This window comes from Notechis scutatus, unplaced genomic scaffold, assembly GCF_049901735.1.
Source record: "Notechis scutatus isolate UNSWTSFEM ecotype Mainland unplaced genomic scaffold, rNotScu1.2 NSCUCTG184, whole genome shotgun sequence".
Lineage (NCBI taxonomy): Eukaryota > Metazoa > Chordata > Lepidosauria > Squamata > Elapidae > Notechis > Notechis scutatus.
The window spans coordinates 7,864-21,629 of NW_028263057.1; the positions used below are offsets into that span (position 1 = coordinate 7,864).

At 35.4% G+C, this 13,766-nt stretch overlaps 1 protein-coding gene across 1 annotated transcript; it reads left to right on the forward strand.

Moving 5' to 3' along the window:
- Nucleotides 1-1,222: 1,222 nt before the first annotated feature.
- LOC148128688 (vomeronasal type-2 receptor 26-like) lies at nucleotides 1,223-13,688 on the forward strand (the record flags this gene model as incomplete). Its single annotated transcript, XM_087948528.1, has 3 exons — nucleotides 1,223-2,303; nucleotides 11,899-12,187; nucleotides 13,151-13,688. Coding segments are annotated over exons 1-3 (1,210 nt in total), but the record flags the coding sequence as incomplete, so codon positions are not given.
- Nucleotides 13,689-13,766: the final 78 nt, after the last annotated feature.

Genomic DNA, 13,766 nt, shown 5'->3' on the forward strand with positions numbered 1-13,766 from the left:
GGATGGATGGGTAGATATAGATAGATAATAGATAGAGATAGATAGAGATAGATATGGATGGATAAATAAATATATAGATGATAGATAGATAGATAGATAGATAGATAGATAGATAGATAGATAGATAGATAGATAGATACCGTGTTTCTCCAACAATAGGGCCTCCACCAATAGGCCCAGCATGATTTCTAGGCATGAGGTGAAATTAAGCCCCACTCCAAAATTTAGGGTTATGCGTTTCCCCGCCATTTCTCACATCGTTCGTTAGAACTACACGAGGTGAAGAGAAATGGGGGAAGGGCGGTGGTGGGTGGGGAGAAAACTTGCCTTTAGGAGTGCCCTGCAGGTAGCCTAGGCTAGAATACCCTGATCTACCGACAGAACATCAACCGATAGAAGCTCCCCCAAAGGCAGAGTCCCCAGTCGGGATGAGGCGTGGCTGCCCGTGTCCCTCGCCTTTAGGCAGTGTCTCTCAGGCGATGGAAGCTCCCCAAGGGCAGTCACCGGCCACTTGGATTGGCTGATAAAGCGGCATCCCGGCGAGGGGTGTGCGCGTGGCGCTTGCCCCGAGACCGCTTCTACCGGCCAATCGAAGTGGCTGGTGACTGCCCTTGGGGAGCTTCCATTGCCCGAAGACACTGCCTAATGGCAAGGGGACATGGGCAGCCATGACTCGCTCCTGAAGCGGCTGGGGACTCTGCCTTCGGGAGAGCTTTTGTCAGCCGATAGAAACAGCCTCTTGGAGAGGTACGTGCATATGGGCCCCTCTAGGTGGGGGAGTCACCCCAAAAAGACGGACTAGCCATTTATTCGGGGGTCAAAAAAAAAAGGCCTGGCCTTATTTTGTGAGAAACACGGTAGGTAGGTAGGTAGGTAGGTAGGTAGGTAGGTAGATAGATAGAAAGAAAGAAAGAAAGAAAGAAAGAAAGAAAGAAAGAAAGAAAGAAAGAAAGAAAGAAAGAAAGAAAGAAAGAAAGAAAGAAAGAAAGAAAGAAAAAGAAAGAAAGAAAGAAAGAAAGAAAGAAAGAAAGAAAGAAAGAAAGAAAGAAAGAAAGAAAGAAAGAAAGAAAGAAAGAAAGAGAGAAAGAGAGAAAGAAAGAAAGAAGAAGAAAGGAATGGATAGATAGCACCTGCAGAACTTACAGTCCATTCTTTATTTAAAAACTAAGAAAAATCAAAATAAAAAGAATCTTGGTGTATTATAGGAACATGGTAAGATAACACAGGAATGACAAGAAAATAAAAATAAAAATTCCATCCATTCTATAATTTTCTCCCTATTTACCCAATGATCTAGTCCACAAGTTGTCACTTTCCTGCTTCTTAATGAGCTTTAATCTCAAAATTAATATTGCTAGAAAAGATGGGAAATTAAATTTCATTTCAGGTACAAGCAATTTTAAAACCGGCTGCAATTAAGATCAATATATGGGATTATGACATAAAACAGAATTCCAAACAGGGCCTACTCTTAACCTTGGGCAGAGTTCAAGGGTGCCGATTGTCATTAGAAGACAGGCAACACTACAGTTAAATGGCATTAACTTAGAAGCGGCACCAAACTCCATAGCTCTGGGTGACCTTCCCCAGCAATCTCTGGAGACAAGAGGCCATGTTGAAGGACAGCAGAAGTCAATTTCCTGGGTGCTGAATTCTCTTCCCCAGCATCACTTTCTGGACTTGCCCTGACTGGGAGGAAGGACCACAACCACAACAAAACAGTGACCCCAGCGGTATATCTGTAATTTTTACTAACATGGTTTATTCCAGCCTCTCCTCTGCAGATGGAGCCCAGAAAAAGTTCAGGATCCCAAGAGGAGAAGTTGCTTCTCACTGTAATTATGACCATCTGGGCCTTTGAGACCTGTGATGCTATATCTCCAGTTTTAGACTTCGATGTAGACATCAGATTGAAGCCACATGCAAAGGATCTTATATCAGAAAAGCATAAATTCCTTGGGTGAAGCTCTCTGGGACCAAGTTTTGGGACAGGTACAGGCTCTGCTCTTGATTGCACCTTTCTCTCCTTTGCAGATGAAACTGAGTGGTTCTCTGTTTAGATCAGGAAAGCCACTGGCACTTCTCAGAGTCTTTGAATTTTTCCAACTGTTCCTGTTGTTTGTGTTAGAAACAGGAAGTGGATTGATTAATGCCATGAATGATGGACCTCCTGCTTCTGCTTCTGCTGCTGCTGGTGTCCCCATCAGTCTGTGGGAAGCTGAGAAGGAAATGCCCATTGAGTTTGGAGCACCAGGATGGCTACAATCCATGGAGCTTTTACAGGCCTGGGGACCATCTCATTGGTGTGGTCAAATCTGAAATATATGTGTCGCCTATAATGTGGCCTTTCAACAGCCCTCCTATACCTTCTTCTTCGTAAGTCATGCGGGGTGATGGAGTTGCACTCCCTCCATGTGCAATTCTAACACTCTCCTTTTCTTCTTATGTCACTTATTTTTTTTTTGGTAAAAGTTTTATTGATTTTAACAACAAACAAAAACACATAAAACATAACATAAGACATAACATAAAAACATCATCATTCTTCATAAATTTGCGGACAGTGTATCGGTTGGTTTACCACTCGTTTTTGTGCATCTATTTCATAGTCATCATAATAATTATATTACATAATAACTCATATTATCAATCAATAATTATATATCCTAATATCATTATTAAACAATCCTTTGACTATAATTTTACTAATTTATGCTTAAACGAGGTAACTATAATTTAATTAATTTATTTTATAACAATTCATAAAATCATACCAAATCTATCTTAATAAAATATTCTAGAAATATTATCAAAACCAAGAAAAAGTGTATATTCGTTATTTCCTAAGTTTCTAAATATTCTATTATTATATTGTATTATCTAACCATTGATAAAAAAGATCCCAAACTTCATCAAATTGTTTATCTTCTTGTTCTCTAATTTCAAATGTCAATCTACTCATTTCAGCACATTCCAATTTTTTCTTAATAATTTATTCCTCTGATGGTATTTTCTCACTCTTCCAGTTTTTAGCAAATACAATCCTAGCCACTGTTAATACATTTACAATCAAATACTTCAAATTTTTATTATATGTATCAGGTAAGATTCCCAATAAAAAAATCTCTGGTTTCAAATCTATATGTTTCTTTGTCATTTTTTCCAACCATATGCGAATTCTAGTCCAATATTTTCTAGCGTCCTCACAAGTCCACCACATATGGTAATATGAGCCAGGTATCTGATGACATTTCCAGCACTTTTCAGATTTATTCTTGAACATTCTTGCTATTCTTGTCGGGGAAATGCCACCTGTAAAATATCTTATACAAATTTTCTTTATATGCTGTTGACATTGTCATTTTATAATTTTGAGACCACAATTTTTGCCATTTCTCTAAATCAATCCCATATCCAAAATTCTTCCCCCAAGCAATCATCGTTTCTTTAACTTGTTCTTCCTCTAATTTAATTTCCAGCAAGTAACTATATAATTTTTTGATCACTTTTTCATCAGTACCTGTCAAAATCCTATCTAGGTCAGTCAGTTTATCATAAAATCCCTCTGTTTTAGAATCTTTAAGATACCTTGAGTGTATTTGCGCATATGAAAACCAATTCGTCTTTATACCTTGTTCTTCTAGATTTTGCATCATTTTAAGTTCACCCTTTTCATCCAATATTTCCCCATATCTAACTGTTTGTTCCTTCTTATACGTTATAGGATAAGAAAAAGCTTCAATAGTTGATAACCAAACTGGGATTTTCAAATAACATTGTCTCTTAATTTTCTCCCAGTTCAACCATAAAGACTCCCGTATATAATGCCTTCTAAAATAGCCCTGTGATTTAGTTACCTTATACCACAGAAAAGCATGCCAGCCCAGTAATAAATCATGTCCTTCTAATATCAACAATCTAGTCTTTCTTAATGTTATCCATTCTTTAGCCCACATTAAATTTGCAGCTTGGTAGTACAACTCCCAATTAGGAAGGCCAAATCCTCCTCTAGTTCTAGCATCTTGTAAAAGTTTTAATTTTATTCTCGCTTTCTTACCTTGCCATATATACTTCAACACAATTTTATTTAATTCTTCAAAATAATCTTTGCCAAGCCTAATTGGTATTGTTTGGAACAAATATAAAATTCTGGGTAAAATATTCATCTTGATTGTTGAAATTCTACCTATCAATGACAGTTGTAGGTTTTCCCATTTCTTCAAACCAGATGCTATCTGCTGTTTAAGTTTAATATAGTTATTCTCTTTCAATGTAGTACATCTTGGCGTCAAATGTATCCCCAAATATTTAACCTTGTTCGTAACTTGAATTTTCAATAGATCTGCCAGTTCTTCTCTTTGTCTTAATAACATGTTCTTTGTCAGAATCTTTGTTTTATCTTTATTTATTTTCAAACCAGCCATCTCACCGTACGTCTCTATCTTTTCCAATAGTTTTAGAGCTGTCTCTAGAGGATCTTCCAAAATAAAAACCAAGTCATTCGCAAAAGCTTGCAATTTAAATTCCTCCTTTTTGACTTTCATTCATTTTATATTTTGATCCTCTCTAATATTTCTATTCAACACTTCCAGAGTCAATACAAATAACAAAGGTGATAATGGACATCCTTGTCTTGTGCCTTTTCTTATATTAATAGAGTCTGTAAATTCTCCTTCTATCATTACTTTTGCCATTTGCTTATAATATGTGGCTTCTATTGCTTGAATAAACTTTCTAGCAAAGCCCATCTGTTCCAGTAATAGTAACATAAATCTCCAGTTCACATTATCAAATGCCTTTTGGGCATCTAGGAATATCAAAGCCATTTGTTTTTCAGGATGCGCCTCATAGTATTCCAAAGTGTCCAAAATTACCCTCATGTTATCTTTAATTTGTCTCTTTGGTCAAAATCCATTCTGATCAGGATGAATAAAACTATTTAAGTATTTTTTAAGCCTTTCTGCCAAAATTGACGCAAAGATTTTATAATCCGCATTCAATAAAGAAATAGGTCTATAGTTCTTAATTTGTAATAGGTCGGCCCCTTCTTTTGGAATAAGTGTAATATAAGCTTCTGACCATGTTTTAGGTATTTTCTTATTTAACATAACTTCATTCATGACTTCTAGCAGTGGAATGCTCAATGATTCTTGTAGTGTTTTATAAAATTCTGCCGGAAGCCCATCTGGACCTGGTGCTTTTCCATTATTCTGTCTGTTGAATGCTTCAGTTAATTCCATCATTGTTATAGTACTTTCTAACATTTTTTCAGTCTCTTCGGGTATCTTAGGTAGGTTAGCATTTTGTAAATACTGTTTAATTTTTTCCTCATCAAGATCCTCCTGTTTATATAATTGTCCATAAAAGTCTCGGATAATTGCCCTTTTCTCCTTATTACCATAGCACATTTGGCCTTGATCATCTATTAACTGTAGTATTTTCCTTGATTCTTTCTCCTTTCTCAGTTTATATGCTAACCATCTACTTGGCCTATTTGCATCTTCAAAATAGTTCTGTTTAGCACTTCTAATTTTTTGTGCCAGTTCTTCTTTCTCTACCTGACCCATTTTATGTTTAGTTATGTCTATTTTAAGTTTAATGTCTTTTTTCTGTGGCATTTTCTGTAATTCTTTTTCCAAGTTTTTGTAGTCATCTTCTAGAGCTTTGATGGTTTGCCTCTTCCTAATGTTCTTTTTCTTTGTATAGTCTATTATTAATCCTCTCGCATATGCCTTCATTGTATCCCAAACATTCTGTATTGAAGTATCTTCTTTTTTATTTTCATTAAAGAAGAAGGCCAATTCTTTTTCCATCCATTGTGTGAAGTCTTTTTCCTTTAAAATAGTATTGTTTAATGTCCATCTCGATCTTCTTTTTTGTCCTTTCCATTTAATTGTCATTGGATTATGGTCTGCCCATGTACTTGTTTCAATATTTATTTCTTGCATATTGGATAATAATTCTGTTGATGTCCAAATCATATCTATTCTGGACCATGATAAATGTCTATTTGAATAAAAAGTATATTGTTGAATTTTAGCATTTCTTTCTCTCCATATATCTTTTAAATTTAATTCATCTGTCATTTTAAAAAAAGATTTAGGGAGAGTCTTCCTATTTTGTCGTGTTGCTTTTGCTGTATAGTCCAGTTTATTGTCTACAATTCCATTGAAATCTCCCATCATAAGTATATTAGCATAGTCCAGTCCAATTATTTTCATATGTAATTTTTTGTAAAATTCTTCTTGTTTATCATTCAGGGCATAAATTGCAATCAGGAGTGTTTTTATATTATTATCAACTATTTCAACCATTAATACTCTTCCGTCTTCATCAGTATAAATCAGTTTTGCTGGAATGGTTTCTTTGATGTACAAGACCACTCCTCTTTTCTTACATTGAGTCAGAGAAGTAAATATTTTCCCTAATTTTGGTCGTGCCAGTAATTGTTCGTATTGTTTTTTAATGTGTACTTCTTGTAAGCAAGTTATATCAAATTTTAACTTCTCTAATTTGTGAAAAGTTTTTCTTCTTTTGGTAGCTGAATTCAGTCCATTTATATTCATAGAAATCAGTTTTTTTTCCTCCATGGTTATGCTTTATATTTAGGTCTAACAGCTCTCGTGGATCTTACTTCACGTTGTTCTTTGGTCTCCACTTGTCCACCTATTGCGCCTTCTTCTTTTCCAATTCCTATTTGGTCCTCTTCAAATTCAGTTAAAATGTTCTCATTTTCTATCTCCATTTCTCTTCTTTCGAAAAATTCCTTGTAAAATGTTTCTGCTTTCTCAATTGAATCAATTCTATGTCTCTGTTCTTGCCATGTAAACATTAATCCTTCTGGGATCAGCCATCTGTAGTTCATCTCTTTTTTCAGTAGCATTTTGGTCAAAAATTGATATTCTCTTCTGATCTCTCTCACTTTTCTAGGTACTTGTTTTAAGACCACAATCTCTTTGTCTTTATATTTCAACACCTTCTCTCTTGCAGCTTGTAATATTTGGGTTTTAATAGATTTTTTGGTTAATCTAACATGGACCTCTCTTGGTAATTGGTTCCTCATCGCATATCTTGTGAAAACCCGATATATCTCATCTACTCCATCCATCATCTTTTCCTCTGTTATTTCCAAGGCTCCAGCCAAAATTTCAATCATTACTGCAGCCAAGTTTTGTCCTTTTTCTTCCTCAATATTTTGGAATCTAAGATAGAATTCTGATCTGTCCATCTCCCACTTCAACATCCCACTTTTTTCTTGTTCAACCGTTGTTAATCTACTATAAATATTTCCAATTGTGTCATCTCTTTGCTTGTCTTTCTCTTCTATTTTTTGGATTCTCTCATCATGTTTCACCATTATTTGTTGAACATTTTCAAATTTTTCATCGATCTTCCCAATTCTTTGGTCAATACTCTCCATTCTTTGTTCTTTACGTTCTTGTATTCCTTGCATAACCATCGTTAAATCCACTTGTGCTTTATCTTGCTTCGCCATTGTTAGAAGTCGTCCTCCAGATGATGGGGAAACAGGAGCAGAAGTTGAGATGCCCGAAGGTAGAATTTTCTTACTCATTTCCGTAGCTCAGAGTCTTCCAGTTCTTTTAATCCAATTAATAAGGTAACCAATTGTAATCCAATTAGGAAAGAGGAAAACACAAAAAAAGAAAAGAAAAAACAAGCCAGTAAAAAGTAAAAAGCCCAAAGTTAAAAAGAAGAAAATTCTTCAGGTTCTTCAAGACCTTAATCCAGTTGTGAGTGAGCTTCTGGTTTGCAAGGCTTCGGCAGCGGCAGGGATTTGCGATCCAGCGTGATCCCTGCCGAGCTCACTGCCAAGGTTCCCCCGATCCGTTTGGATCTGGGGGATATAGCTGCCCTGCAGGGGCAGCTGAAGACAGGGGGGATCTGGAAAGGGGGTAGGGGGTGTTGCAGACCCCCTCCCCAGCCAGCAAAACCCCCTTTTCCCGAGGCGGAGGAGCGGCGGTCAGCAATGGCCACCATGAAGAAACCTGCAAATGGATAAGATTGTGCAGGAGGAAGAAAATCGGGGAAATCGTGAGAGTTGTTTCTGGACCGAGATAAAGTTGTCAAGGGATAAGAAAGTTTCCTGGGGCTTGAAAATTGCTACAGAGAAGTTGATACATTGTTTCCAGAGAGAGTTACAAGCGGCGCACAGAATTCTAAAAGGGAAAGTTTTTTTTTTCCCCTTCACTCTCCTTCCTAACGTGACAGCGGATGGAATAACAAGAGAAATCTGAAAATCTAGGTAATTAAATACTGAAGAGATAAGGATTTCTGAATGATTTTTTTTTAAAAAAAGACTTAAAAAATTTTTTTTTTTGCTGTGAGTGGGAAGGGAGAGGGAAAAATTGGCTTAGAATTTGAAAATAAGGAGAAGACTGCCTGGATTTTTAAAGAGCTATAAATACTAACAAGGCTTCTGAAAGATATATATTAAATGGAACTTTGTGATCAAACTCCAATCCCAGAAAGAGAAAGTGAAGGAGAAAGTGCTTAAAAGAATTAACCTACTTGGATTGCTTGGTGATTTTACCACTTTTGAGAATTATCTCTGATTAAAAGCACTTGGGTGGTTGCCTGGGAAAACTTTTTCTCTTTATAATGGCATTACTTGTGGACAGATTGAAACTTTTATATCAAAAATATGAAAAAGAAAAGCAAGAAGGGAAGGACGTTTTCGATACTCTTTTTCAGTATTTAGAAATGGCGGTCTATACTTATGTAAAATTGAATGGACAACAGGACGACTGGGGTAAAGAAGAAGCCATTTTTGATGAACAAGTGACTTTGGCTGGGGAAGGAAAGGAGAAAGAGAAAAAGGAAAAAGAGACTTTAAGACCTATAAAAGCAATCAAAAAAGAGAAAAACAAGATGAAAAAGAGATATTATGTTAGAAGACAACAGAAAGGAGGAAAGCAGAGAAAAAGGGAGGTGGAGAGGCAAAGGGGTAAAGAGGACAGAGAGAAGAATAAGCAAGGGAGAAAGGGGACGAGAAGCCTCAATAGTAGAGAGCAAGATGTAACGAAACAAGAGTTTTTTAGAGATAATGGGTAAACTTTATTGATAAAGGGATTCTAAAGGTACATAAGATTGTTTTTTAAATTTGTATTTAGAAATAATTTTAGAAAGTTGGAAATAATGTGTAATTTAAAGTGTGTTAAAATGTTTAATATAACTTAGTGAAATTTGTCTTAAGAAAAGGGGAACATTTCATGAAATAAGGATTTGAGATATGATGGGGGGGGAAATAATTGTGGAAAATATAAGTATTCCCAAAAGGCATGTTATTTAATTGAAATGGATAAAATGGTTAAGATATAAAGGAGTTGGAGAGAAAGATACAAATGAATGTCAATATTAATTAGATTGTGTTATTTCAGTGGATATTTTTTTTTTAAAAGGAGAGATTTGAAGTAGGAAAAGCAGGAATACCTTAATGAAATAATGATTTAAAATATGTGATGTGGGGGGGAATAATTATGGAAAGTAGGTGCTCCCACAAAAGTATGTTAATTAATTGAAAAGTAATGTGCTAAGTGTTTATGATATAAAAGAATATGAATATTAATGAATATATTAGTATTGGTATTGATAATATTGTATAATTTTAGAATGTACCAAATAGAATCCCAATGTAAGTTAGGTATTTTATATTAAGTATTATAATTGTAGGGGAAAGAGGTAAAGGCGTCATACTCCAATTAGCTTTTTTTTTTAAAGAAGAAAGATAAATCGATAGCTGGATAAACAAAGAATAATAAATCCTATGATTTGAATTGAGATGAGATAAATAAAATAAAATTAAGAGAATCTAAGAGAGAGAAGAAGTTATATAAAAAATTGAAAATGGTAATAAGATATGGAATGGCATATAAAATGAATATGAATTTGAGTTGGTGTCTGTACAAAGAATTTTGACCCGGGATTAAGCAACTTTCAGAAAAGATGTTTTTTTTAATGTTTATATGTTTTGTGTTCTTATGTGTTTATGTTTGAATGAGCTAATAAAACCTTGGAGAAAGGCTAGAAAAGGACAATGGAGAGAAAGATAGAAGAAAATAAAGCAAGTTATAAAGGGAAAATATGTGATTGTAAGGAAATGTGTTAATGTTGTAAAACTTTCAAATAATTTTTAGAAATTTTTAGAAAAAAGGTTTTATGTTTATCTTGTATGTTTTGTATGCTTTTAAAAATTAATAAAATTTGTTTAAAAAAAAAATCCAGTTGTGAGATACTCAATTGTAAATCAAAAGTAAAAATTAAAAATGAAGAGAAGAAAAGACAAAATAAAACCCAACAATATTAAAAAATAATAAGCAAAGAAAAAGGAGAAAAAAAAGAGTTCTTCAGGTTCTTCCCACCTTAATCCAATTGAAAGGCCTCAAAAAATGAAAAATAGCCATAAAAATAAGTCACGAGTAGAGATAAATAGGCAAACATCCCAATGAAAAAAAAGAGCGAAAAAACAAATATTCTGAGGCTTCCCCTTTAAAAAAAATAAAAATAAAATAGAATAAAAAATACATATACCAATATTACAAAATACTGTGGGGTTGGAGGGGGGGAATAAAACAATTGATAGAAGATATATATAAAAAGCACACACAGCCTTTTATTTATCCAAGGCTCTTATTTGGCTTCTACATAAATTTCAAAGCCAAGCTTCAAATATTCAATTGATAATAGAAGTCCCAAAGAGCACCTGTATAAACATCCTCCAGAGCTCTTCCCTCTATCTTATCATTTCCAATGGCCTTGAAAAGAATTTTCTTTCCCAGCTCTCAACTTCAAATGAAATATTTTCAAGCCTCTAGTTGGCAGTGTTGCAAAATTTCTCAAAACCACTCCCCCTTCTTTCCCTCTAAAAAAAGCCTAAAAGGAAATATATATATATATGTATGTATGTATGTATATGTATATGTATATGTATATGTATATGTATATGTATATTTATATATATTTTAAAAAAGGGTACTAAAGGGGGCCTCTATTTTAGAAAATATAAGCAGTCAAAAAGGAGAGAAGAGAGCAAGTAAATACAAAAGAAAAAACCAGTCTGATTAACTAAGTCACAATAGAAGTTCAGTGAAGAAAAAAAAAAAGTAAAAATAAAAAGCCAAGCCTCACTTTGACATTCTTTAAAAAGAAATTGCCGCTAAGCTAAATTTGGTCAAGAATTTTACAGGTTTCTTCTCATTCTAGGGTGTCCTTAAGTCCCAAGTAAAAAAAAAGATCCTCACCAGCCGATACACTTCTCTTTCTATCTCGTCCTTCCGGAGCTGTCCCAGCTTCAGCAGCTTAATGGCTGCCTCTCCGCCGATGGCAAAAGGGCTTCTTCTGGATCAACCAGGGACTTGCGATGTCCCTGGGATCTACAGAACGCGCCGCTTACTGTCACCGTCTCTACAGGACGGTTTAGGTCCATTGGGACCGACCAGGGGCGAGGATATCAGCTGCAATCTCGGAGCCCCGAGATTGCAGCTGTATCGCAGCGACAAGCTCCGCCTTCTCCCCCTTATGTAACTTATTTTTGTACCTCAGGACCTGTCTAATTTCCTGAATGATTTTGATTTCCATGGCTTCCCTTTTTTGCCTTACTCTGTGGAAGAGAGTAAAATCCAAAGATGGAGTTTTTTAAAAACCTGAAGGAAATCCAGATGATTTTCCTTTCTCAGTTCATTCCTGAGTTCATCACTTGAATAATGACCTTTGTTTAAGTAGTGACTGAAACAATTGTAGTTGCCTCTCTCATTTGCATAATTGATCATTCGATTTGGATCAATGTTGGCCTAAGGCTTAGTAGGTTTGTGAAGGATTATATATTTTAAAAACATTTGTTGTTGCTATTGAATATAATAACATGATATTGTTTTTCAATAGGAAGAGTTCTGATCTAACAAATACCCTAATATCAATTTTTGCTATTCAAATGGTAAGCAAGAATTCCCAGCTCCTGCACAATCTCACACTTGGTTACAACATCCATGACAATTATGGAAGCACCTTCCGCACTTCAGATGCCTTACTGGACATTCTTTCCACTGGAGAATCCAATGTCCCCAACTATGGCTGTGGGAGGAAGGAGAACCTCCTGGCTCTGATTGATGCAGCTGCGAGGGACATCTCCATCCAGATGTCAATGTTTGTAGGCACCTACAAAGTCCCACAGGTTTGTGTGTTTTTCTCTATCTGGTAAGGTGAGTGGGGTGGTGGGGATGAACAACAGATCCAATATCTTCATAGAATTCAAGAGCAGCTTTTCAGAATATTAGGGAACATATCAACGATGTTTTAGTCTATTATGTTCATCTTCAAATTGACCATTAAAGGCCTGAAGAGCCATAAGATCCCTAGAGGATATTCTACTGAATATTCTACTATTGAAAAACTATCCTTGTTTTGAGGTCCTCCATTAGCATGTTCATTTTCACATATCAATAATATCTGCCGTATCCAATTGGAATCAAGTTGGCAATAGTCCTGTCTATGTATAAAAAATATTCAGACCAAGAAGAGTATCTTTGGGATGGATAAAAAGAGTTCAGCTCCTGCCCTCATAGATAATTGTTAATTTACACAATTTCTGCTTTGTATAAATTCAGGGTATATAATTATTGGGTTAAAATTAAAGTGATGAAACAGACATATAGTCCCAAAACAGACAACATTTCAATTAAACACTTATTGGATTGTACAACTGTCAATTTCATATTCTGTTAGCAGTTGTGCTCTTGTACATCTAGAGAAGAAGCTGAAAAATTGCTTCACAAAGAATTTGGGATATAGAAGCTGAGAAAGAGGTTTTAGTACTCAAAAATAGCATATAATACAGCCCTATATCTTAGATCCAGACATTTTATGTAACATCTGCTAATTTGAATCTAATTGTTGGAATTGTATGGGTGACACAGAAATTTACATTGCATTTTTTTTTTTTTTTTGTTTAATATGATTTTACATTCCATTTTTATAGACAATCTTGTTAATATTCTGTCTTAAATATTTTAAACCATGACTAAGGAACAAACTATTCTTATATATTCATCAAAACAAAATTGGGTTTGTCAATAACTAATATTTTGGGGTTGATCTGGACCACATTATAACACAGCATTCTTCATTACTTTTTCAGATCACTGCTCTAATTCCTTCAGAGGTTCTGAGTGATAAAAGGAGATTCCCTTTTTTCCACCAGATGCTCCCCAAAGAAGGATTCCAATACCCAGCAATTGTCCAGCTGCTCCTCCATTTCAGATGGACCCTGATTGGCCTCTTTGCTTCAGTCACAGAAAAGGGAGAGAATTTCATGAGGACTTTCCCTCCGATGCTTGTCAGGAATGGAATTTGTGTGGTTATATCACAACGATTCTCAGCAACTGGACATACAGCACCCCTCAGAGAGGCCCTCTCTAAGTGGAGACAAATCAATGTCTTTGTTCACTTCATAGAATTTTTTTCCATCTGGAACAGAATTATTTCTTTCCATGAAGCACTTATGCAATTGCCAGGATCCATTGAAGGGAAAGTCTGGATCCTCACAAGTTTTTCAGCGTATCCAGTAAGGGAAGACAGACCTCTCAAATACATCCATAGTATTTGGAGTTTTGGTTATCTGTCAAAAAAAGGCCAACAGATGCTGCCTTTGAACCCCATTTCTTTGTGGAAGATCCGTTTCAAGATCATTATTTTCGCTGTTCCCTTTCCAAGCACGTCTTTTCTGTCAAAGGCCGCAGAAGATGCACCCAGAA